General features: G+C 40.3%; 1 protein-coding gene across 1 annotated transcript in view; it reads right to left on the bottom strand.

The window, feature by feature from the left end:
- The window catches only part of SOS2 (SOS Ras/Rho guanine nucleotide exchange factor 2), a 46,637-nt gene extending 21,995 nt beyond the window's left edge, over window positions 1-24,642 (bottom strand). Inside the window, exons 1-9 of the mRNA XM_009289904.1 lie at window positions 24,577-24,642; window positions 21,222-21,347; window positions 17,940-18,071; window positions 15,949-16,113; window positions 15,069-15,272; window positions 13,400-13,543; window positions 8,888-8,998; window positions 6,664-6,762; window positions 126-253 (exon numbers count right to left, since the gene is read on the bottom strand). Coding sequence (XP_009288179.1) covers window positions 126-253; window positions 6,664-6,762; window positions 8,888-8,998; window positions 13,400-13,543; window positions 15,069-15,272; window positions 15,949-16,113; window positions 17,940-18,071; window positions 21,222-21,347; window positions 24,577-24,642 — 1,175 coding nt within the window. The remainder of the gene's footprint in view (window positions 1-125; window positions 254-6,663; window positions 6,763-8,887; window positions 8,999-13,399; window positions 13,544-15,068; window positions 15,273-15,948; window positions 16,114-17,939; window positions 18,072-21,221; window positions 21,348-24,576) is intronic.
- Window positions 24,643-25,302: the final 660 nt, after the last annotated feature.

Genomic DNA, 25,302 nt, shown 5'->3' with positions numbered 1-25,302 from the left:
GGGGAGCGAGCGAGCGGCTGTGTGGGGCTTAGTTGCCGGCTGAGGTTAAACCACAACACTTCCACATCACTCAACTCCTCCTCTGCCGACTTTGGGAAGCCAGGGTAAGTTTTGTGGATTATTACCCAGGCCGACGTCTTGGGGAGTGTTTGCTGTAAATGCGCTCCATGCTGCACTGCAGATTCAGAAGAGCAGTAATGGCTTGTTTCAAGCACTCCCGATCCTCTTCATCTTCACTGCATTCCTGCAATTGCTGTGACATAACAAACATTTTCCTTTCAGATTTGTCTAATTTTTAGAAGGGTAGGAAGACTGACAAACATTCTTACTCAGTGTTATCTACAGGACGCAGTGAAGTCAGTGACTTCAAGTCAATGAGAGAGTTATTACTAGAAGCACACTCAGAACTAGCTATGCACGTAACTAAAAACATTTGTCAGATATTCAGGAAAAGTCAGTAGATAGTCAACAGGAGACAGCAGGAGGGAGTTTAGAAAGATAACCCTTTACCCTTTTACCGAGAGCCAACGCTAATTGTCAGACACTTTTTCCTGTTATCTTTTCAACAATGTCCTGTTTCACAACTGATTTTATTAAATAGTTTGGAGGTTTGAAATAGCCAAGAATTAAATGGTGTTTTATGTAACTATGTGTAATATTCCTTCAATGAGTCAGTTAATCTCAACATTTCAGAGCAAATTTAAAAGATGGAATGACCAAGATTCTCTCTCTGCTTCTTACCATTCTAAAATCTGCCATCTTTAGCAAACTCATCTATTTCAAGAAGAAATGTCAATTTTGCATGGTGCAAACTAACATAGTAAAAAAGAGTCTGAAATTCAAGATTTGCTACTAATAGCAAAATGTCAAGACAGCGAGAATCAGCATATTTCCTTTTTATAAAGACTAGATCCGTCTCTACCACTAGGCAGAAACTTCTCGAATTAGGAAATTCAACAGGCTTTCGTATCATCTCCATACACTTGGCAGCAATATGCTTCGAGCAAAGCCGATTCACAGAGTTCCTCTTTTTGGTTCTTTAAGGTGATCACTCCTAAAATACTACCGATACAAATAAGAGAGATTTTTCTTTTTAACCCCTTTCATGTTAAAGATCGTATGAATTTTTTTTAAACAAAATTCAAGCAAATAGATTGCTCGGCAAAATCAAGACAATATGCCACGCAGTTTTGGGTAAACTCTGTTTTACCTACATACTTTAAAAGAAATCTTACTTACAATCACTCAGCATGGCAGAAGCCTTCTTTTCCTTTCCCCACTATGTTCCCTCAGCAAGGATATGTAGCTTCCTCTAAAAGTAATTAAGAGAACAGGATTTGACCAGATTGGTCCACTCTCTTCATGTGATTTAAATTACTAAAATTTTTATTTTTCACGTGCCCAAACAACCTCCATCTTGCATATTAGAGAAATGAAAGTTTCACGGCCAAAAATTTCTGGGAAGTTTATGAGCTGAGGAACAGTACAGGGAAGGGAAAAATGTCTACCTCTGTGGAAACCCTTATTTTCCTTACTATCGGCCACAGAAATGCAAAGAACATAAAAATGGTGTGAAAAGATGACAAGTGCAAAATCCTAAAGGTGGGAAAAGCTACCGAGTCTGATAAAATACTCTTTCTCCTCACGTGTCCTGAGCAGAATTTCTTCCATCCCCTTTCCAACGGGAGCTGTGTTTGGCACTTAACAGACATCAAATGGCATATTTTGCTTTTTTTGTATTAAAAAAGAAAAAAAAATATACACATTTGGGAGTAATCTAATCCATTCCTACACCTTAATGCATAGATTCCTGAAGATCAGGCAGATTATCTGAAGCATATCTCATTCTCTGTAATCACTGAGCAACCTGATCTAGTTGAAGATGTCCCTGCCCACGGCAGGGGGGTTGGACTAGATGGCCTTGAGAGGTCCCTTCCAACCCAAACTATTCTATGATTCTATCTGCTTTTCCGAATGCCAGTTCTTAACAAGCATCTTTCCGATTAAACAGCAGATGCAAAAGCGTAACATGCTTGCTAGACAGAGAAAATATGTAAATCTTTAGAAAAGGGAAAAAGGGGGTCCTGCTTATGCCAGATGTATTTAAAATACCAGTGATGATAAACCAAGAATATTAACTGTTCAATTTATTGTACAGAAAACTGTCAGAAAATAGTAGCGAAGAACACTGTTCACTTAAAAAAATTCTATCATGGTGATCCTGTAGAATCCTGACCAGGGTTTCTCTGTCAGTCAATGGCTGTCAATGATTAGGTAACAGCGGAAAAGATCAAAAGGCGGAATTTCATACGTTTTGGATTGCTTGATAACAACACAGTGAGTCACATGCAAGAATTAGGGATGATAATCTGTCTGCAAGCCACATGAGAAGGAAGGATATACTCTACAGTCAGCAGAGGAGAACCTTCTTGGACTTGAACAGACCTCTGCTTACCTTCAGGATTTTAATGATATATCTAACTGGCACCTTGCTCAGGATTTGGATGGATTATATGACCCCTTGAGTTCTTTGCACTGCATTCAATGAATAAAGTTTCCTGGAACTCTGGTATCAACAGACATATTTATGAAAACATACCCAGAGCTTGAAAGTCTGATGAAACACTAAGCTCTCCTCCACACTGCCAGCATTAAGGTGTTCATGCTTGGAAATGTCAAGCATAGTGTTTTAAACCTGAATACTCCGATAATCAAAGATGTCACAAGCAGAATATATTTGGGTTACCTGTGTGCAAGACCTAACAACTTTTGATCACTAGCACTATTTTTTCCTACAAGACAGTTTTATTTCTTTAGCATGACTTCCTTCAGCCTTTGCTATCATCAGTCATTCCGAAACAACCTACAGCAGGTTCATCTTCTGTCAATACCTGAACAAGCAATCAACATTAAAGCGACATCAGGGCCTGCCCTCTGACTCAAGGTGTTCAAAGGCTATTTCCTGGTGACCTCTATACGGCTGCTAACGAAAAGCAGACAAACCAAACAAATTCATGGAGCATGGGGGTCTCCAAACGACATCCAACCCTTGTGCCTCCTGCTTAGGCAAAGAGGAGTCTCTAACGCAAATCCTGCATCAGAGGCTGCACAAACAGGTTTTTGCACCAAGGAGAAAAGTTCTGCAGCTTGAAAGAATTTTCAAACTTTTTACACTTTAATTTCATTCATTTTAGTTGTGCTATTTTGCAAAAGAGCAAACATCGAGGCCTGCGCTTCTGTAAATCATTATTTTATTTACCTCCCAATTCAGTCGGGTTTTTGGGTAACTTTCTTTAGGAGCAACAGTCTCAATCTTAGCTTCCCTCCCTACTGAAGCCATGAAAATATTTTGAGTATTCTGTTGCTTTTCTGCTTCCATTTTTGTTAGGTCTTTTTCAACTATTTTGCAAAAGAGCAAACATCGAGGCCTGCGCTTCTGTAAATCATTATTTTATTTACCTCCCAATTCAGTCGGGTTTTTGGGTAACTTTCTTTAGGAGCAACAGTCTCAATCTTAGCTTCCCTCCCTACTGAAGCCATGAAAATATTTTGAGTATTCTGTTGCTTTTCTGCTTCCATTTTTGTTAGGTCTTTTTCAACCAAGTTTCCTAGAGACAAACACAATTGTAACAGGGAAGCAGTACCAGCAGTTTATATATATTAATTATTGTTGAATAAATACTTTCTCTACCCCTAAAACCACTGCTTTTAAAAATCACTGCTGTAAATTTAGGATGTTCACCATTAATTATGTTTAAACAACATAAAATTCAAATTTTAAACCTGCAACTGAAGTGATCACAACAAAAGATTCTGTATTTATCATTATTCACTAGAGAGTGATATTTAAGGTCTCTGCTCTGTGCTCACAAGGTTAGAAAGACTCAAGACAGCCAAGTGTCAGCCTCTGCAGCTGAATTCTAATTCTATTCCGAAATCTTGTATATTGTGGATAAAGGTCATATTTCATCATTTTCACTACTAAAATTCCCTAGTTAAAAAAGGTATCATATAATATTATATGTCATGCAGCATCCTGCTGTATTATCCAAGTTAAAAACAAATAAAAGAAACAACTAAATGTTTTTGCACTATCTGCCAGACTTTATTCTTCAAAGATATGTGGCAATTTTAAGAACGTGCATGTATAACCTGATCCTATCAATGCCAACTGGGGTTACGAGCAGACTCAGAGTCCCCAAGAGACAGAAAACTCTTGCAGCACTACAGATTTAAGACAGGCTATCAAAAACAAATTATCTTCTCTGTGCCATGGTTTAAAACATAAATAGTAACCACCCTTTCCTGTCACTGAAGAAAAAAACTACCAAGTTTGCATGCAAAGCATGTAATCTTGAGTTTTGATTGAAAACACACAAAACTCTGCTCAATAAGGCATATGTGTTAATGTTTCCCTAAAAAGCGGACAAACACTACGCAGCTTGTAAAATCAGTTAAATGTTTAGATTCTCCCAAAGCTGCGGCGTACGATTTCATTCTTCAGTTTCATACTGATGCACTCCATTTCCCAGCTTTAAGGCACAATGGGTCATTAATTAGCCTGACCTTCAGCATAATACAGGTCACTAACCCAATGAGGTCTTTTAAACGTGAAGGAAGAACATTTTAAGAAGTTCCAGAGAATTATCATATGCAACTGACCCTTATGGAAAGGGAAGTTACACTATTATGAAAGACAGATGCATCTACGAAGCTATCAGTGCCCACGTCACAGCAAGGCCGGCAGAACCACGCCGTGCTTCTGCTGTCATCCTTTAGTTCTTTGATCAGTTTATTTTCTTTTGGAAGATGTCCTTATAGAAACATAAGCTTTATGAAGGCAAATATTAAAAGTATGGCAATGTAAAGTTTCTGCGCTCAATAGAAACGGTGCAGTAATCCAGAGAAAAGTTCACTGACCATTAGGGTTGATTTGGTTTTTGGGTTTTTTTTTTAAGCTTTGTTACCTGTTACCTGTTTTCTAAACTGACTATGAGTAGAAATGCTTAAAGATTTAAAATTTATTGAGACCACTTGGATTTAAACCTTCCTACAAAATACTGGCAATCCATACATTGGAGATGTGTGGTTCATGGGTCAAAACAAATCATCCTTATTTTTACTTATCTAAATCAGGATATGCAAAAAATCACAGCAGACATAACGAAAACAAGACTGAACTCCAAAAAAAAAGAAAAAAAAGAAAAAAAAGGAACACGTGCCAGATATTAACTACAGACCTGGTCTTAAAACAATTGCTATTTTTTCGTTTGAGATTCTTTTGAGAAAATTTTATATTGTATTATACCTAAGTTCTATGTTGCAAAGTTTCCTTTTCTTCCTTCATACAAGTAAATCCTTTGAAATACAAAGGAAGACCATGTAACACACCTGTACGACACTGCTACTATCACTTTTTACATTGAGAACTTAAAAGTGTGATTTCTGTTGCTATTTCAAAATGTCAACTATAGCCACAGGATATTTCACCTGTTTAATTTAAGTATATCCCAGTTAGTTAATAATTCACTTACCCTTATAAGCGTTACAAACTTTCCCAACACAATGGGGCAAATAGAAACTTTTTTTACATTATCCTCAGCTACTTAAAAAAAAGCTCCGATCTAAGTCTTTTTCAAGATATTGCATTTTCTACAGCCACACTGTTTTTTCTTATTCAAGAATGATTATTATAGATCTCAGATGTTAAATTTCTGCTGACTGCTGGCCTCTCTTCTCATAACTCACAGCAAAAACATTTGCTTGTAAGCAAAAAGATACATGCTCAGTTACTTTTTGGCTTTTAGCTGTTATACCCAAGGGAAATATCTACTGATGTAAACCACCTTGCTAGTGCACATCAGAATAAAATATGTGCAAGTGATCTGTGGTCAAGCCAATAGAGGCTGTTCTAAAGTAAGTAATGCCTCAATAGGCAGAATCGCTCATAAATACAGACTAGAAGCCAACCCAAACAACTTGTTTGGTAAGACCCCTGAAATATGTCCTACAGGAATAACTTTTTATCATCTGAATCAGAATTCCATAAAGCCTGACAGTTCATCAATGTCATTTCTTAGAAGATAGAAAATAAGAAAATAATAGTGCTTATTTTCATTCCTCCTCAATACGGAGAAAGTGTGGTACGCTATGAAAAATGGTATTTTTGCTGTATCTCTTCAATTTAGGACTCAAGACAAATGGTTGAACATTAAGAACAGATTATTCTGACTCCGCTGAAAGGAAGTGCCTCCCCAATCCCCAAAACAAGATCAGCTGAGCTGCAACTGGAGTGTGACTTGAGACTGAGAACACTGATCTGAATTACGCTCAGCTTTTTCTGAACAGACAAAAAATTCAGAACTCAAGGAAAAAAGAAATTAGATTTGCATACTGAATTTTTAACTATATTAGAACTCAAGTTCAATAAAGGTTTAATAAAATACAGTTACTTCAAATGTTCATATCAGAGCAACAGATGCTTTTGCAGATTTTTTTAAATGATTCTACTTTTCAGACATATACTAACTGGTGTCAAATTAATGTTTTCCTATCTTTCAATTTTCAGAAGCAGTAAGTAAAACCTGATCGCCTATTTAAAAGCTCAGGTTCTCCACATTAAGAAATGTTTTTAGCAGGAAACAAGAGTGTGGCTTCATTTACCTGTAGTAACTCAAAGTAGTGCAAACAATGATAGACTGGGATAAGCATGAGTCGCGGGAGGACGTATCGTACAGCTTCTTTAAACCCTTCAGCAGTAGACTGAAAAGGAAAAATAAACAGGATTACTTACACCGAAATACTCAAAACGGGACTGGACAAGGCCCTGAAGTTAGCACTGCTTTGAGCAAGATGGTTGTGCTAGACACATCCAGGGTGTCCCTTCTGATCTACATTACCCTATGCTTACATCTAGTAGTAAGGAAGACAATAAAGTATGCAAAAACATTTTTGCCTAATGAGACTCTTTATAAGATTCAGAGACACATAAATGCTCTGATATCAAGCAAACAGAACCTGTAAACACCCTCTTCCAGGCACTGCAAGCACCTTTTCCATCAACAGCTTTGGGTGGATTTTGACGCATACTCACCAGTGAACCTGTAGCTCTGAAAACACCCCTAACCCCCACAACAAACGCTGGCACAATCTGCCTCCTTAAAATGGTAACCAGTCGGATGGTCCATATTTTTGCCAGAAGTAGCAAATCAAATATAAGAAGCTAGAGGACCAAGTTACCCACAAGTCATTTTATAAGCATCCTTTAATTCACGTAGAGGTGCTCCTATTGCAATCCCTAGCACCTTTGTATTTCAGCACTGTCTGCAGAACTCAATTAATAGCGTTCGTCCAAGGTGACAACACCTAAAAACAATGCACTGTCTATGGCGAAGCTGCACACCTTATTCCCCAGTCACCAGCCACATCCCAGAATGCAGAAAATGCTTGAAAATACTTTGAAAAAAGCTTATACCCATTTCCAAAACATGTTTTACCTTGGGCCACAGTTTGCCACAGAATTTAAAGACAACACCGGAATGTTAAAGACCAGCCAGGACTCCCATACAATCTAATAAACTTGTCACCAACTTCCCTCTAATGCCCTCTCCTCCCAATTATGTACGCTGTGCTTCAATTTACATCTAACATACCACAGAAATATGGAGGACTCATCAAGTACTGAAGAAATTAATGTTAGTCTCTCCTCTCCCCAGAAACTGAGAATCACAAGTTTATGACTTCGAAAATGAGTTAGAAATCTTTTCACATTCCCAGCAGTTAACTAACACAATAACTGAAGTTGTAAGATGAGGAGAGGTTTTCCAAAGGACGGTGAAATCCCTGCCATCTCCCGTATCAAGATAACGATTGAACAGAAACTGAATTACCTGATCTCTCCCCCCGTTTAAGACTTCTGGCTGCATCTCTCTGCAATTGTCAGAGACAGCTCATATCCGTCCATGGCACAGAGCTTGGACCTCCGCCTTCACTCCACAGCTTGGAGAAGTGTGAAGGGACATCCCTAGGAATGCCCAAACCTTTCTACGGTGACGAGAGTCAGAAAGGAGGCCAGATTCACTGTCAAATGACTCGATTACCAATTTAATCTGGAATAGGGCTTTGGGCTTTAAATTTGCTAGGGAGGTGGGTAAAGGGTCTTACTTCGTTCACCAAGTAATATTTAAGAGCGAGATGATCCAGCTTACCAAGCGCTCAGAGCTGAAGAGGAAACACTCACCCTGAAGGAATGGCTCGGAGGAATCTCAGCTGGCAGAGATGCGGGCCCCAGTGAACTGTACAAACTAAGCTCTACTATAATGGGTTTAGCTGGGAGCACCACTGACCGAACACTTGCTCAGCAGCTTCTCTAAGTGCATTTCTGAACACAAGTTCAGTCTTCTGAATTGTAGTCTTTAATAGATCTGCCGTGCTGGCAGAAGGACAGGACAATTAAAAAAAAAAAAAAAAATCACAGATGATCTTGCTGGACAGTCCTATTAAAGAAACGATTCAAGAAGGTCCCAGCCTCAATGCCAAACAAAGGGCCTGGGATACGTAAGGAAGAAAGTGAAAATATCATGCCTGGATGCCTGTGTTTGGCATTAAAAGGCAGAACAGAAATAGAAGTGGCAGATATGAGAGGTCGCCCTCTATTCTTAAGCAAGAGAGTCTGATGTGAGGACAAAAAAAACTGCAAAAGACTCACGGATGGGTCAGATCTGTGTCCAGTTTTTACAAGAATAGGCAGAGTCCGAATACCTTACACAGAAGAAAGGTCAGAATCTAGAGGATTTCTTCCTCAGTAGAAAGTAAAGAGTTACTGACAAAATCCAAACCCTTAAAACATGAGACCTAAAGCAATTCAGTTTTTCTCATTTGCACTCACCTGAAAGTGGAGAGCAACAGCAGGTTTTGCCATTAAGTTATTAAAATGCTCATGAAATTGTGGAGAGAGAATATCCTGGGACAAGGTTTCATATGGATCAAAGGCTTGCTCCTAAATAAAAACAGAGAATTATATACATACATGAAGGATGCAAGATATTTCTGTCCCAGCTGGCACAATTAATTCCTTTAATAAGCTGATACACAAGCGGAACTTTTCAAGAAAAGATCAATTTTGCAAAACAAATATTAAGTAAACCACAAACCTTCTACACTTCCAAATTTTAAATGCACAAAACATTTTCTCAGCATTCCTCAATCTCACCATACTTATCACTAACACAAACTTTGTTTTACTGAAGCAGCGGGAACCAAGAAAAGTTCTTGCTTTCAGTCCACCCACATTTCACACAGAATCCTCTCTGTCAATAAAGAATGACACTTCGGAAAGAAGTGCAGGTGAAGACGAACTTTGGAGCCTGTCACAAGGAGGCATTGTTGTACCACCACCATTTCAGGGTACATCACGTAAGAATGGTCGGTCATAAGCACTGGACTTCTGCACGCTTTTCTGGCCATGCTGTACGGCTGGGAAAATACCTCACTCTGGGACAAAGCAGCTAGTCTGAAAGAGTCTCAGAGGAAAGTCCTCTAATGACACCAAGGGTTTCAGGTGGGAAAATTACAACTCTGGATGGAGTATCTGGCTGTGGTTCTGTAATATCAACTGCAGCAGGATGGGATGAAAACCTGACTGTACATGAATCTCTGCAGGAATAATTTAATGACTGCTCATAGATCACCTGCTCCAAAGCCTGTCAGGCTGTTCCCGAGTCTCCGCAGATTCATTGGGCTGAATCACTCATGAATCACCAGGTTATCCGGTGCTGATGGCACGATGCCCAGAATAAGCACATACCTCTTTCCACCTTAACGCAGAAGTGCTTGTCAGAATACAGGCTGCAGAGTTTGGGAGTACAGAACACCACAAAGGCTCGTTTGAACATTCAGGTAAAGTCTCAAGTCTTCCATTTGCAGAGGGTCCAGGGGATTTCCTACCCTACCCATGGGGCAGCTCCAATTAAACTCTCTGTGGGGAGGAGAGGCACAGAATGCGCTCTCTTTTCACATGCAAATTCTAATCATCACTCTCAACTCTCCTCGTCAAGTTCAAATCACCGCTGTCCATTCGCATTAGATCATTAGATTGTATCTGGGAGGGGGAATGAAAGGGGGGGAAGGTTTGGCACTTCAGCAGCAGCAGCTGAAGAGAAATGAGACACTCTCTAACTGAACAGGCTGGTTTTCTTAAGCAGAATCTGAATCCAGTTTACAGCCTGGGGTTTTTTTGTTTACTCCACACCTGCCCACTACCTGCAAGCATACAATATGGGAGTCTTATTTTAAAACATCCCAATTAAAGACAGGGAACAATGTCACTGAATATACAGTTTCTCTTTGCTATACTGGCCAAGAAAAAATGAACGTAAATCTCCGCAGAAGCAGTAAGTCAGCCACGGGGTGTGGGTTCAGCAGCATCCAGAGGTAGTAAGCACGAATGGGCAGATGGCTGCAGGTGCTCCACTGGCTCGGTCCTCCGCACCACGGAACGCAAGCAGAGAGCAGGGCTGGACCTACTACTCAAAACGTAATCTTGCATGCAAATCTACTGGGGGAGCCAGACCAACACATATTTATTCTGTGCTGTCTTTTTAAACTTTTTACTGCATTTTAGAAGTGTTTTCAGTTTCTTCCACTCAGGCTTTAATCAGTATTTCGAGGTTTTGGGTTTGTTTTTTGAACACAAGATTGAAACAAACTGCATTAGCTATCTTCCCCAAGAGACTAATTAAAAAGGGAAAAATAAAAAAAAAAAAAAAAGGTTTTTTACACTTCCAGTGTTGCAAAAGTTACTGAAACACATTAACTTGATGCCCATGTAAGTCATCTTAATGCAGCATACAGTTCTGGATTGGCGTTTGTACGTTTCAGCCCCTTTTGCTGTAGTACACTGGTTTCCACCTTTTTTGCTTTGTGGATACCTAAAACTTCTCCTATGGAAACGCAAGTACCAGCATAACAAATTTACAATCTACTGATAATAACCTCACTTTACTAGCTTCCTTCTGAAGACCACTTCAAACTAGGCACAAAGACACCCTGCCCTCAGTTCTGAGGTTCTCCTGCCACCAGCTGAACATCACTAAAGAGTTTATCTAAGGCAATCATTAAAACACACTGTAGTAGTTAGAAATGTAAAAGTTACCACCAAGTAAAATTTTTTTACCAGCATATCAACAAATATCCACCTCCCACTCATACGTGTCAGGCATCAAGTTTTTGAATTTCTTCCACACCAGGAAAAACTGTTTTATTTTCCCCATACTTCCTTATCTCAAAAACACTACAATATTTATGTTTAAACCTTCCAGAGGACTGATGCAGGAAAACAGACAAAGCAGGAAGATTCCAGCTTGCAAGGACTGTTTGGTTTTAATTATCCTTCCAAGTAAGTTGAAGGACCTTTATAATGGAAACACTAAGCGAACAAGCCTGGCAGTAAGATAGGCAGAGCAATTAAACACTTCACTTTCATATCTCTCTCTAATGATCCCTTTTGCAAATACTCACAGAAAGATGATCTCAACATGTGAAGTGATCAAATGAACAGCCTAGTTATTAAGTAGGTCTTGCTCTGTATTAACTGAATTATTATATTCAAACTTACTACCTGCATAAAAAGAAGGTTTGAAGAATAATCTGTTCTTCATCTCCTATTTAAGTTTCTCAGTTAATGAAAATCAAGTGGTATTTTTACTCATTGAAAAGGGTTTGTTTCCCTTAAAGCACAGGATGCCTAAGAGTAGCTTTTGCCATAAATTGAGATATGTATGTTTTCCAGGATAATGCTGTACTATTTCAAATTTTAAGTCTTTTTTCAATTTTAATGTAATAGCCACTTACTTTAATTCATTGTTCAAATGCTTCTCCTTATCTTTATATAAGCAATTATGCTTTACCATCTTAAGAGCTAAGACCTAGTCAACTGGACTTTCCTACCGATATGTCACATGAGTGGCTTATTGAAGTAACGCCAGCAAAACTTTATCTTTATGGTATAATTCATAAGTGAGTGGCACATGGGCTGAAGGACCCGTATTCTTCACACCCACAAAAATGTAACTGTTTTCTTAATGGTACTGGTGCGTTCATGCAGTCCTCAGGTTTTAAAAACTGAACATGTATTAAAGTGAAATGGAAGTGTTATTGGTTGTCATTCTCTTTATAAACATCGTAATTTTAAGATAAAAAGCATAAACTTCACATTCACTGTGGGGTTCATCTGAGATATTCTCTCTCTCCCTCAGGCCAGAACACCTCATTTGACTTCCTCTGCGATACAGTCCACGTGGTTTGCATGATTACCCTTACGTTTTGGTTCAGAAAACTGGGCTCAATACACCTCTCAAGAAAAAGTAGATGCAAATTAAACATGTCCAAAGACAGCAAAAACTCCACACCTACCTTGGTAGTTTGTTCCAAGACTTAGCTCCCCTGACAGTTAAAAAGGTGTGGTGTATTTCTAAGCTGAACTGTCCTCTTGCCTTTCAGATACTGTTTTTTTTCTGCGCGCCTCTCTGCTGAATTCCAGAGTCACTTTGTACTCTATTTTCAGGTCATGAAGGTACCTATATACCTACCCTATTTTGACTAAACTGAGCTCTCACTGTAGAGCACTTTCTCAAAAACTTTACTTTTGTGACTCTTCTGTAGACCTTCCAGGATTTCAATGCCCATTTAAAAAAAACAACTGACAAAATAACTTAATAATGTTCCAGTATGAGCCACACCAAATCCATGTGCAGCGTCTTCTCTTATTCCTCCTCTTTTAATATCTATTTTAAAGGTCAATGGGTATCAACAGCACTTTTGCTACAATACTGAACAGTAAGCTTCTGTTCAGTTGCACATCTGGTTTGACACTTCATTCCTTCCCAGAGTTACTGCTTTGCAGACATTTCCCATTCCAGAAATATACAATGCATTTGCCTGAATTAAGAACACATTTTGTTTGAGTTAGCTCACTGTCCAGAGTAATACAAGTCACTCATCTTGCAGATCTATGTCCAATGGCTATGATTTTTGGGTAGCCCTGGGCCTGACACCAATGCCTACAAAAATCGAAGCACCACCTTCTTTCGGTAAGCAATCCCAGGTAATCACTTTTCAAATCCCTACAGGATCATAGCAATTAATTCCCACTCCGAAATAAGATTTTAGTTTTGTTCTTACCTGCTTGATATCGCTTCTGTGACAGTTAGAAAACACACTTTAGCTTACCTACTAAAGAACAGGTAGGGAAGATCTCTGTTCAGAGTTTATTAAAAGGACTTTTTACAGCTGCAAATTTATCAGAGATATCAGAGTCATGACCAAAAGTTTACTGAGAAAATAAAACAATCAGTGACTTAAAAAAAGAAAAAACAACCCAAAACCCAACAAGACACTGTACCTCTGCAAGATCCTCAAAGCAGCTGCCAGCCAGCGGATGAGGACTACTTTCATCAGTCATTTCAACAGTATCCTCAATCAATCCTAAAAGCTTCACTGTCAACTCATGAATATCTGAAATGTTGCTAAATATCACATCGATATCCTGCAAACATAAAACATATCTTAGTGCTTAGAAGAATTTATTTTGCTTATGTAAATATTGGAGCATTTTTCGTGAAGTCTGACCCAAGAGGTAAATGGAGAGGAGCCAACGAAAAGCTAGGAAGAAAGTTAAATGACGTGGTCTTCCCAGCCCTGCAGCCTTGTCTGGGCACATCCAGCCTTGCACAATTCTCACCCCAGCAAAAGCAAGCACACCATCCTTCCAGGCCGGAGCAGCAGCAGTCCCGGTACAGGCTGTTCAGTGCATTGGACAGAAACGCCTGGCCCTTTCAGCCACAATTCACAGCCGTTATTTTCCCCTCTGCTGATTCTTGTCTCTCAGAACACAACAGGAAGGAGGCAATTTAAAGCAGCTCCAAGGTCAGATCCTCTAAACCACAGGTAAAACTAAAGCAGCTACTTGGCTACTTTAGCAGACTACTACCTGCGTACAGAGGAGGAATCGGCAGCTTCCTTTTCCAAATTCTACTTTTAGATTTTTCAAATCCATACACCGCAAACACACCCAACTAGGCAGCCCCTTCCAATGACCTGCATTCTTCTTCTGACCCCCCAAAACACACTTCTCGGAAGCCTTCTCTGCCCCAACCTAACACTGCAGAGCTTGCTTGACCTCCTGCCAGCGCCAAGACCATGGCAATCTCTTCGTGGGAACAAGCAATCTCAAAATTTCTCATACCCATTCCCATATAACAAAAGAATATTCCTCAGCTCCAAAATATCGCTCCCTTCTCCTCCCATCATCTTTGTTTGAATTCTGTCCCCACATTTGCACAATTCTCCCATATCCTATCAGCTACTGAGGAACCTCCACACCCAGCTGTAATGGGAACGTCTCCTGCTGCCCCCCTCTTTAACTGCTGGTATCACCTATGAATCCCAGTTCAGGTTCTGCTGGCCTGGTCCCCTTCTCCTCCCTCCCACAAGGATTCACTAATCTCTCCTTATTACTCTTCTCTTAAAAGAGCTGTGCTTCCTTTTTAGGCTCCAGCATCCTGAAAACAGAATTTGCCACACACACAATTTCAATCAAATATTTCAATCCGTTATCAATTAGAGATTCCCTTCACAGCCAGTCACACGCTAGAGAATCCAGAGCCAAGGGCTTTTTTACTTGTAGTTTCTGCAGATAGGGGTGCCCTGGGGTAGATTTCAAATGTCAGTTCAAGCATTCATCTGCATTCACTGTACATGCAGGTAGATAACTGTTAATTTTTGCGTTAAGCAAAAGTGTAACTATTACCTACATGACCAAAGGACTCCAGCTGTCGCTGGCATCCAACAGGGAATTGTGTCCATTAAGCTTCACTCTGAGAGCAACTCTCTTCATACTATTAATGGCAGCTCCTCCGTTTTATTTCATATACAGACAACACTCATTATGCACTGACATACAATGAATCAAATTTAATTTTACCTCCAACGCAGTGAATGTAATATTGATATGTTATGGCTGCTAATGGAGCAACTAGCATTACACATCAATAACCTATTAAAGGACTTACATTAGGTGTGAACAATTTTCTGTTTGCTAGGAAGGCTTCCCGAAATACTTTTATTATCAGATTCAACTCCCGCAGATACTGCCTTTCTTCTGCAATTTCGTTTCTCACTAGGTCATAGTAGTTGAGTTCCCCAGAAGAAGAGGGCTCGTCTTCACAGAGAGAAACCAAACCAATGTCATCCTGATCAAACATATCCATCAAAACCTAGCAAAGAAATTAAAAAAATTACATGCAAGCCTGATTTTTACACTTGGCTCAAGCTCAGCTATTTCAATGTGTTCAGAGAAATCCTTTGAGTTTTTAATACAATACTTTCTGTGATCACTTTCACAAGGGAGTAATATTTAAACTTTGGCAGCAGAAGGCTGGATCAGTTGCCAAAGCCATTTTCCCCTTTATAAGTTAGTACGACCTAGAAAACAAGTTACAATTCATGCAGAACCAACTTTGAAAACAAGGCATCTTGCATAAGCCTTTGACAAAACCCTCCTGATAAAGATAAAATTAAACAAAAATGTTTCTCATTTTTATGAGGATGAAAACTAAATGTCTTTTCTGTATTATAAAGAAGGAAAGAGCTGTCATGTCAAAGCGACACCAGGAGGTCAGTAACACAGCTGAGAAATAAAGGACAACATCATTTTCTGTCCTTACATTGTCTTGTAAGTGCGACTACTGTTCCAAAACTTAACAGGCTTAACTTAAACTTAAGCCTTTACTGTGACAGGTCTGGCATGAATAAGGAGAGAAGCTTCTGCATTTGAATAAGACCAGTCTCTCCCTCCCATCCCACTTTGGATATATCTTCTAAAAAAAACCCCACCTCTAGTATCTACCTTTGTATCTGTCCAAAAGACTGTTTTTAATCCCAACTCCTTACCTTATCAGCACACATCGATACTTTAATGTCCTGCTGGGAGATCTCAAAGTGTCGTATATTGAAAACATAGTTTCCAGCCAGCTTTAAAATGTCAGCTGAGATGTATTCTAAGACAGCCACAATATGCAGAGAGACATGGTAATCTACCTTATAACCTAGGACCTCCTGCAAATTGAAAACGAGGGAAAAAAAGCTATTTACTTCAGAAATTCATTCGGAATGACAACTAACACATTTGAGTTTTCTACTGAAATCGATCTTGTCTGTGTTGATAATTTACAGTAACGTAATAGGCAGGGCAAAGGACATCAAATGGAAATTTGATCAGCCGCCTCAAAGGAAATGCTTGCAAATACTTCCTTCTGCTATTTTGCCATATACTGACAGATGAAAAGCTACAGAACTTTCCATAATCCTTCCTCTAAAAATGACAGTCCTAAAAATAGGGTTCCCTTCAACTAAGGGACTTCACTGGAACCGCTCTGGTACTTAAATTTTAGTCTGTGTCTATGCTTATTGCAGGACTCTGGCCCTAATCTGGACTCTTCAGAAAAGCGCATGCTTCATTTTGAATTGTTCTTGACGGAAAAAGTTCTCTTTCACGAAACCACAGACTGTATGTTCAACCTGTTACGTACTGCGATCCATTTTAGTCCATCCTTTACATTTGGCTGAACAACTAAGCTATCTGCATCCTTGCATTACATAAAATAATTAAACTTTAATAATTAAAGTCTGAACAGAAAAAAACCAGGATGAACGTTGCACATTCTTCTTGTGATACAGGCTCCATGTTCTGCAGAGCATGCACCACACGGCCTCTTATTTGTGACAGGCCCGTCAAGAATAAATACAGTTAAGTTCACGCATTTGAATAAGGTAGTCTTGTTCTTATCATATTTTGATGCATCTTCTAAGAACCAGATTCTGTGCCTATGTCCGCACCCTTCTAAACCAGACTTCATAAAAGAAAGCCAGTGTTATCTAGGAAGATCTTATTTAATGCTGTTTTCTTTCCTAACATCTCCTTCCCTCTCATTAACCGTCACAAACTGAGACACTGTATATAAGAACACAGTGACTACACCTGAAAAAGTGCTTTAATTTCTGCTTATGCTTGAATAATGTTTTCTCAATGCAGCTGGAAACTCTGGTGCAACAATGCCACCACTGGAGAAACGTATTTTTTAAGCTATGAACGAACAGCAAAATCAAAAGAAAAATACCAAAAAAGAGCAGTGTTTGAATCAGCCTGAATCTACTGATTCAGCACTGATCTAAAAGTGATTAAACACTGATCTAAAAATCACTGTTTTATCATTAAAAAAAAAACCTCTACAGGGGCACGGTATAAATACATGCTTACTGCGTGACACTAAAACCTGACTGTAAGCAAGGAGCTCTACACCTGTTGTAAGTAACATGACATCTAAGAACTGAGATGGCCGCTCTCCTCCTCAAAACCCACCAACAATAAAGTCTGTATTTAGTCTTCTGATACACCTTTGCAGATCTATTGATTTTAAATCCAAGGCATCAGTGACATTCAACAGTAACTGAAAGGACACTGATGCACATCTTAGTTGACAGTATACAAGGAACAGGATCTACTTGTTCCCTCTTCTGTTTTGGCTTCTGCAGCATTTTGAAACAAATAAAGGCATCAGAACAGTGCTACTGAAGTAGGTAAGGTATTTGAGTTTGTTTGGATTTTATTTATGTTAAAAACTAACTAGTCATATTTGAAAGTAAAGTAACACATTAACACACTAATGTCTAGAACATGATGAATTTAGGTATCTACATTTATTACATACTACAATATATTCATCCCGTTCTATGGTGACTTTACTCTTTCAGCCAATGCGAGAAACTTACCTAATTTCACACAAATTAAAGAAATACTTTAAAGGTTATGCTGGAGGGCAATAATACAGCTGGGGGTGTGTGGTGGGCAGAAGCAGCAGTCATCAGGTTGTTGATTTAAGTACCTTTAATAAAGGATGTATTTTGTCCACAGGTAGCAGGAGAGGGTTTCTTCTTTTTCGTTTCTCTATAGCAGACTGCGCATCAGCAATCGCCCACTTGTCTATTGGATGAGGAAATGTCTTTTGAACGCGCTCCTGTCCAAACATAAAGAGTGCACTTAGATTAACCGCAGTAATCAAAGAGAAGTTTAAAAAAAACAAAACGGCAAATTACTTCCCCTGCAGTATAGACAATTATCCTCCTCCTCAGTGTTTGCAACACATTTTCCTAACTGTTCTCTCCTTCTTACCCAACTCAGCTTCACTCTTTTCAATAATCCCAAACAACCTCCCTTCCCTAAGCATGAGGAACTCCTTCAAATCTCCTAAAACAACTCCTGCTCTATGATCTTTTCATCACAAGAGCAGCAAGAAAACTCAGCTGAGACCAGGAGCCCAAAATATAAACAACATCAGGAAGTACTAAACAGTTTACAGTCTAAATGAAAAAAACAAGTCGGTATTGTTCCTATTTCATAAAAGTCCAGAGCGTAACTTGTCCTCTATCAGATCAAGTTTATGGCAGAAATGAAAAAACAAGTGCAGGATCTTCTAACTAGGAGAAGGGCTGTGGTTCATGAAAAAGGCTGGCTATAACGCTTCGGACTCCACAAGCCCACACAGGGGCATCTTCCCCGCTGCACAGCCAGTCACAGCGGCTGCAGTTCACGGCCCCCACTACCATGGCAAACTGTGTGCAGTTTCAGGTCACTTTTATATAGATTCACATTTCAACAGCTGCTATAGGAACAGGCGAGATGACCCCCACAACAGAACAAACTGCTTTGGGCAGCAGTCCCACACTTCAGCAGCCCCCAGCTAAACACGCGCAAGACCCCGGTCCTGCTTTCCATGAAGTCCTCCAGGCTTCCCGCTGCAGCCCCTGTGAGCCGGGGAATTAAAACGCTGAAAGAACACGTCTAAACTCAGCTCTGATGACTGCTTCTTAAGTGACTTTGGAAAAACAGATTTGTTAAGTTAGACAGCTCAGGGGGGAGCAGCGATCACCTCCTGCTGCACGGCCCACTACCGTGCCCTTACTCCACCTGGCACTGCCAGGCAGGCACAGCGTGCGGCGCGGTGCCATACCCGACCTCTGCTTCGGACCTGTAAGCTGGGCCACAACGAGGCCTGGGTGGGTGACAACCCTTAAAGGAGAGGTTTTATAGATGAGCTGAAGAATGATCCCAGAAAAATGGTGAAATCTATGTGTCCCTTTGATAAAAAGATTTTTGCACGTATTCTGAAATTTAATAGGAGGCCTGAGGTCTTCTCAGAGGCAGCTTTTAAATATTTGCACATGGCCATTCAACGCTCAACTTTCTGCGTCAGCTGTCTGTGCCAGGTAAACACACGGTGACCTTTCCTCTTGGACAGCAGCCTAAAGCTCTGGGCTGGTTCACCGAAATGAACTTTCCTTGAGATTCTACCAGGAGATCGCCCGCAAAATGGACGTAACGTGGCATTCAGCTGTCCTTCAACTTAACAGTGCACTTCACGAGTAACACACGCCTTTTGCGCTCGGACTTTGCTGGTTCCCAGTGTTTTGTTGGGAACAATTTGAGGGACCTGTTCTATTTATAAAGTCTTTATAATTTGAGATTTTAGACCTTGCTCTTGCAAATACTGAAGTATAATATTATGCACAAATAGCTCCATTAACTCCAGGCTGTTATGTAAATATCTGCATGATAAACTTTAGAGATCACAGCTCTCATGTTTTCTCTTAACAGCTAAAAACAGCTGAGGAGCAGAGCCAAAAGCCTTCATTCGTGGATCTCAGATGCCTGCTGGCAGCGCAATCTCACCAACAACCCGTAACACAAAACTGAACTCTACTTTCTCTGCTCTGGAAGAGTCTGAATGTATTGACCTACAGAACAATAACATGTTGGGGAACCCGTTACCACTATTTAGACCTAGCTCTGTGTTTTTAAATTAAATAACTGTTATACTGCCAAGCGCAACAATGTTTTATTATTCACAGCTTTAAAATGCCAGGTATATTTAAAATACAATGCACAGGATTTAGTGTCTGCTGTGATATTCGTAACCACAATTCAGAGAGTTGTCAGTTATCTCAGAAGGCTGTCTGTATTGTGTGCAGTTTTGCACACAGTAATTTGTGGAGCATATACATACCCAAATGAAAATTGTTAATTCATATGTACACAGGGTAGTTTTATCATCTCATGACTCAGAAGCAGAAAACTATGGAGTTGGTGTGTAGAATAATCAGTGCTACCTCAAACTGTCCTGTGTGCTGGAGGGTTTGATCAGCTGGCAACTGGAAAAAGAACATGGTGTTTCTCAGCTCCACATCTAAAGTTCAAATCCAGACTCAAGGTAGTAGCAATTCTGAAAGCTATTAAGGGACTATTAAGTTTTGCTTTTATTTAGGCATACCATAATCTTTTTGCATCAGTATTACAAAATACATTAATCATAAACCAAAATTAATAATTAATGAATTAACTCAATGTTGAACAAAGGGTGATTGCTGCATCTAATAAGAATCTAAAACCCTTCAGGCAATTATTTTGTAAATACATATATATTCTTTATTTCCATGACACACATATAGAATATTAGAGAAGGACTTCATTTTGTTTTAGGCTGAAAATCCTGGACATATAGCTTGATATAAAATTAATACTCTACAAAGCTGTAATGGGCCACAGCTACATGAAAGCACTTTCTCCTTCTAGACCGTATACTGAAGCGCACTCCATTAAAGCCCTCATTTTGTAACCGATGACACAAAAGCCGACAGCTGCAATAATACAAGAGCCTCAGTGAGTTCAATAAAGTTCTAGGAACATACAACTCTATTCCCTCAGCTGCACAATCCAGGCCTCACAACAGTAACCTTTCATTCCAATATTTACTTTTCTTCTGTATATTTATGACAAGGAGTAGGAAATCTTGCAACACCCTTACATTCTTAAGTCCAAGGTGCATTCGAGCAGTGGAAAATCCTTCAAAGTATTCTGCATTTATAAAAATAATGCTGTGAGAAAAAATTCCCACCGTTTCTATTCTGAATCCCTGTATAGGAAAATGAGTTTCCAATTAAGCTTGCTTTGTGAAATCTGAATGCTCTATAATCTTTTAGAAAAGCAGTATTAACAAGCTCTGCTCTTTGGATTCACCTTGCTTTAACTTCAACCTGCACTGCTCAAAGTATCTTCGTTCCTCTTAGCAATTCTGCAAGCAAGCACTTGGTTTTCCAGTATCTAGTCTTACCTCTACGTCTTGGACAGTCCGTGGCTGAGCAATGCATAGTTTGTTTAGCAGCTGAAGTATCAATTCTTCAATGTAATAGAGGGAATCTTCTTTTGCTGAAAGGTTTGGGTGAACCTGTTGCTGAACCTGTCCAAAAGAATTAAAAGAATTAGGTTTTTTTCCCATTTAAAGCTGTACAGAAGGATGAATCGGAAAAAAGCAGAGTACCTCTGTACTGTAGGGCTGCAAATTCGCACACTTCCAGTAATTTCCCACAAGTTTTTCTATGTAGTTAAGATGGCAATTCCTACTCCTGCAAAGTTGGTGTCTCTATTCAATTAAAACCTAAGTGTTTAGCCTTTATGGCGGGGAAGAAATTTCAAGCCAGATTTCTGCCAACGATGCAGTGAAAACAATCACTGTGTAATTCTGCAGTTATTCATCCGCAGAATGAGTAACATACAGTTATGTTACTAACCCTACTAACGAGTACTGGGTGACTGTGAACAGAGGAGGAACATGGACCCACCAGAGGAAAAGACTTAATAAGCAAGGACACCAGGATAAAAGAACTAACCAGTCTGGCAGGGAACTGAATTAATGTGCTGTTAAAACCTGTGGCAATAAAAAGCCACGGCCATGACACCGGGGGAGGGCTAAACAACTCTTTGAGATACCTCAGAACCAGAAAACTAACTAGAACATGAAACGCTGTTGGAGGCATAAGAAAGCGGTATGAAATACTCACAACAGAGAGGGAGACCTAAGGAAAAGCATGAGTCAAAATACAAGAGTGTCAAGACTAGGAAATGTGCTGTGAGAAAAGCTGACTTGCACCTCCCTCTAACACAAGGCAGGATAATGCCTTTTATCTCACTTCACCGAGATTAATGACAGCTTTCGTTTCCAAGGCTAAGCTAGACCAGACAACCTCAAACAGGCAACCTCAGCATGTGCCCACACAAGCTAAAGGGCCACAACTAACTCGCTCTGGTCCAACGTAGCTGTTTTCCTACTAAAAATCCCCCAAACCCAAACAACAACCCCACCTTAAAAAAAAAAAAAAAGGCACTCAGGAGTTGGTCTATATACTCAGTTTTCCCTGGCAGCCTCTCAATCAGGAAAGTGGTAACTAGATCTTAAACTATAGCCAAAAGATTCGTAAGTAATACAATCCAGGGAAATTCCCTACTCTCCCCATACAAATTATATGTTAATCACCTCAAAAAAAGTAATCTTGCATACTTACATTGGCATTCTGTACGTGGTTTCAAACACAAGACAAACGGATCGGTAGTTTCTCAGGGGAAGACAATAACATCTTTGGGTCAATTCTGATCCTCTGAAATACATGCACTCCTCCCTCCAAAGACAACGGGTGAGTCCACAAACACTGGGGGGCTCTGAGGGCTTCCTCCAAATTAAGTAACCAATAATTTCATAGCAACATCTTGGGGGCACTCAATTTGCAGCCCTGAAGGCTTTTTTAAGTCGTGCAACAAGAAGACCAACAAGGAAGTAAGGTGTCTGGCCAGCTTCCTTCCCTGCCGGCCGCAGAGGAAGGTGGGCACAGCTGCCCAGGAGCTAGAGCCACCGCAAGGAACCGCTCGCTGCTCCACCTCCTGCTGTGCCAAGGCCTGAAAGAACTGGGGGAACAGGACGGCGCTTTGCCCCTGCACCTCCACATGAGAAGAGAGGAAGAGCCAGAACGACCAACAGGTAGGGAGAAAAAGTGAAGATCCACGGAGGGGACCACTAGAAGGGGCTGCTGCCGTACACCTTCAACATCCTAGAAGCAGAGATGATGACTTGGATGGAGAAGTCTACCAATGCACTTCTCAAAGATGGGGGAGCACAGACAGGGGCCGCACGTACCAAAGACGGGAATCCGAATGTCTCAGGGGAGTGGGAATTGTCACATTTTTCACTGAAAACGTGAAACCATACACTGGTGCTGATGGTACTGGAGTTGATAATTAAGGTACTACACAGTGGTGGTGAAGAGACTGCCAATCATGGGGGCTCCTATGTGATACCCAGGGAGAGATGCCCTCCCAGGCAACAACACACATTTCTAGCGCTTAACTCTGCACTGGCATCCCTCCTTGAAAAGTACAGGTGAAGAAACACGTTAATAAGGCAGTCGTACACTGAGAGAGAAAGGAATACACATTCTGCTTCTAATCCAGCTGTCCAGCTTTGTTACAGAGTTTTTGTATAGCCCTATAGGTATCATTTAGTTTTCTGCACCTCAGACATGAATCTCTCTCTGCTTCACATAACTGTTGCACCGCTGACACGTATACAAGGTCATGTACTACTGAAGGAAACAAACAAAAAAAACACCTCAAGAAAACCAAAACCACTCCTTGAAAACACTCACTTAAGACTGCAGGTTTTCAACAATAGTCAGTGCATTTCACGTTCTTCCTGAACATGAGAGTTTAATTCACGAAACAATGGAAAACCAGGAAGTGTCCAGTTAAGGTCCCACCACGTATCTCTTACACGAGCACTACTACAGCAAAAGCATTAGGTAGCTAACTAGGAAATAAGATGAAATGGTATTTCCCCCACAATGAACCCTTAATGATGCTCCACAGAAATGACAAGAACAGGAGCTGTAAGAAGATAAGAAAGGGAAGCTGTGCTCCCCTTAAGAGAAGAGGGGGAACTCCCATTTACTGTATCAGATCGCAGTCATTCTCCTCCTCTCACGAGGGTCACTCATTTTAAAAACAGACATCGCTGCCACAAAGAAAATGACTTCACTTGTAACTAACTTCAGTTCGCAGGTCTAAACAGCTCATGCCACACTTTCCTCAGCTCTCTCAAGAGCATATAGATATCTAACAAGGTTGAGGACAAGCAGAGGAGCACGCAGAGACACTTCAAACACTGGCAGAGAATCTCAGCTACATACAATGAACGCAAACGTAAGCACTGGAGTCAATTTTGCTTTGAAAGGAGCGAAACCGACAATGAAGCCCAACATTTCTTGGTTGAGACAACTCTTCCCAGAGGGTTTAGAAATCAGCTTCCATTTGAAACGATGCTGCCTGCAGCATCGCAGAAAGGTCCCAGAGGTACTCATGCACTCCCTGGCTTTAAGAGAAGTTATTTTGACGTAAGTGCCGTTACTGAGAAAAACCCATTTCACAGCAAGACACTGTTTTTCACAGAAAAACAGAAAGATAGTTCTAAAAGCTGTGCACCAGCTGATCAAATCAGATGCCGCTGTATCAAGGAGAGAACACTTACTCTTTACAGTATTCACCTAAACCCTGACTGAAAGGACTGGAAAAGCAAGGAGAGACTGATAAAACACTGAAGTACGGAAAAAAGCAGGAGGAATTACTGAGGACATGTTGCTTACGGAAGATACATTCACTGGTTTCAGGTTCAGACTGAAATATTTGAGCACAATTGTATTAGCCGGCATGCTATAACACACCATAGCTAACACAGGGCTAAATTTTGATCTGACTTGTAACTGCTTCCTTTAAGGGTCAAAATACTTAAACCCACAACGTGTTGCACCAACCAGCAAGAGCTCTGCTGCAAGAACTCTGAGCAAAAGGTATCAGAGAAACCTGGGGTTTTTACCTATTTTATCTCTGAAACAACCCAAGTGGAGTGCTTGAAGTCATTAAAGAGGGAGATTAAGATTAGCAGGACTAATTATTTTTTACTGTGTCATTCATATAGGATTATTCCTTCACGAGCTGTTCCAAGGAATAGAAGTGAAGTAACAGGTATGAGTCCCATAAGCATGGCATTTAAACATGGCCTTAAGGCCTTTCTGGGGCACATGCTTTTATTTTAGATGGGAGTTCCTAAACTGCTCCTTCCCTTGCTCCTCTTCTTTACTTCTCCCTACTCTTGCACCCCTCCAACACGTGTATTCAATGAAAACCCAGCGGCAGCTTCACAGGGGCATCTCCTTCCTATGGCTGTAGCCTTCAGCAGATTTGGCAGGGCTCTCTGAGAGCTCGACCGCATCTGTACAAGCAGGGGCTCAAGAGGAGACTGAAAAAACCCTTAAAGGTAAATTGATCCTCCCCCTAGTTCCTTCCGAGAGGCAGGTCCTGCACCACGCCAC

Source organism: Aptenodytes forsteri, unplaced genomic scaffold (assembly GCF_000699145.1).
Source record: "Aptenodytes forsteri isolate BGI_AS27 unplaced genomic scaffold, ASM69914v1 Scaffold76, whole genome shotgun sequence".
In the NCBI taxonomy this organism is placed as follows: domain Eukaryota; kingdom Metazoa; phylum Chordata; class Aves; order Sphenisciformes; family Spheniscidae; genus Aptenodytes; species Aptenodytes forsteri.
This window is presented reverse-complemented; position numbering and strand designations above follow the sequence as displayed.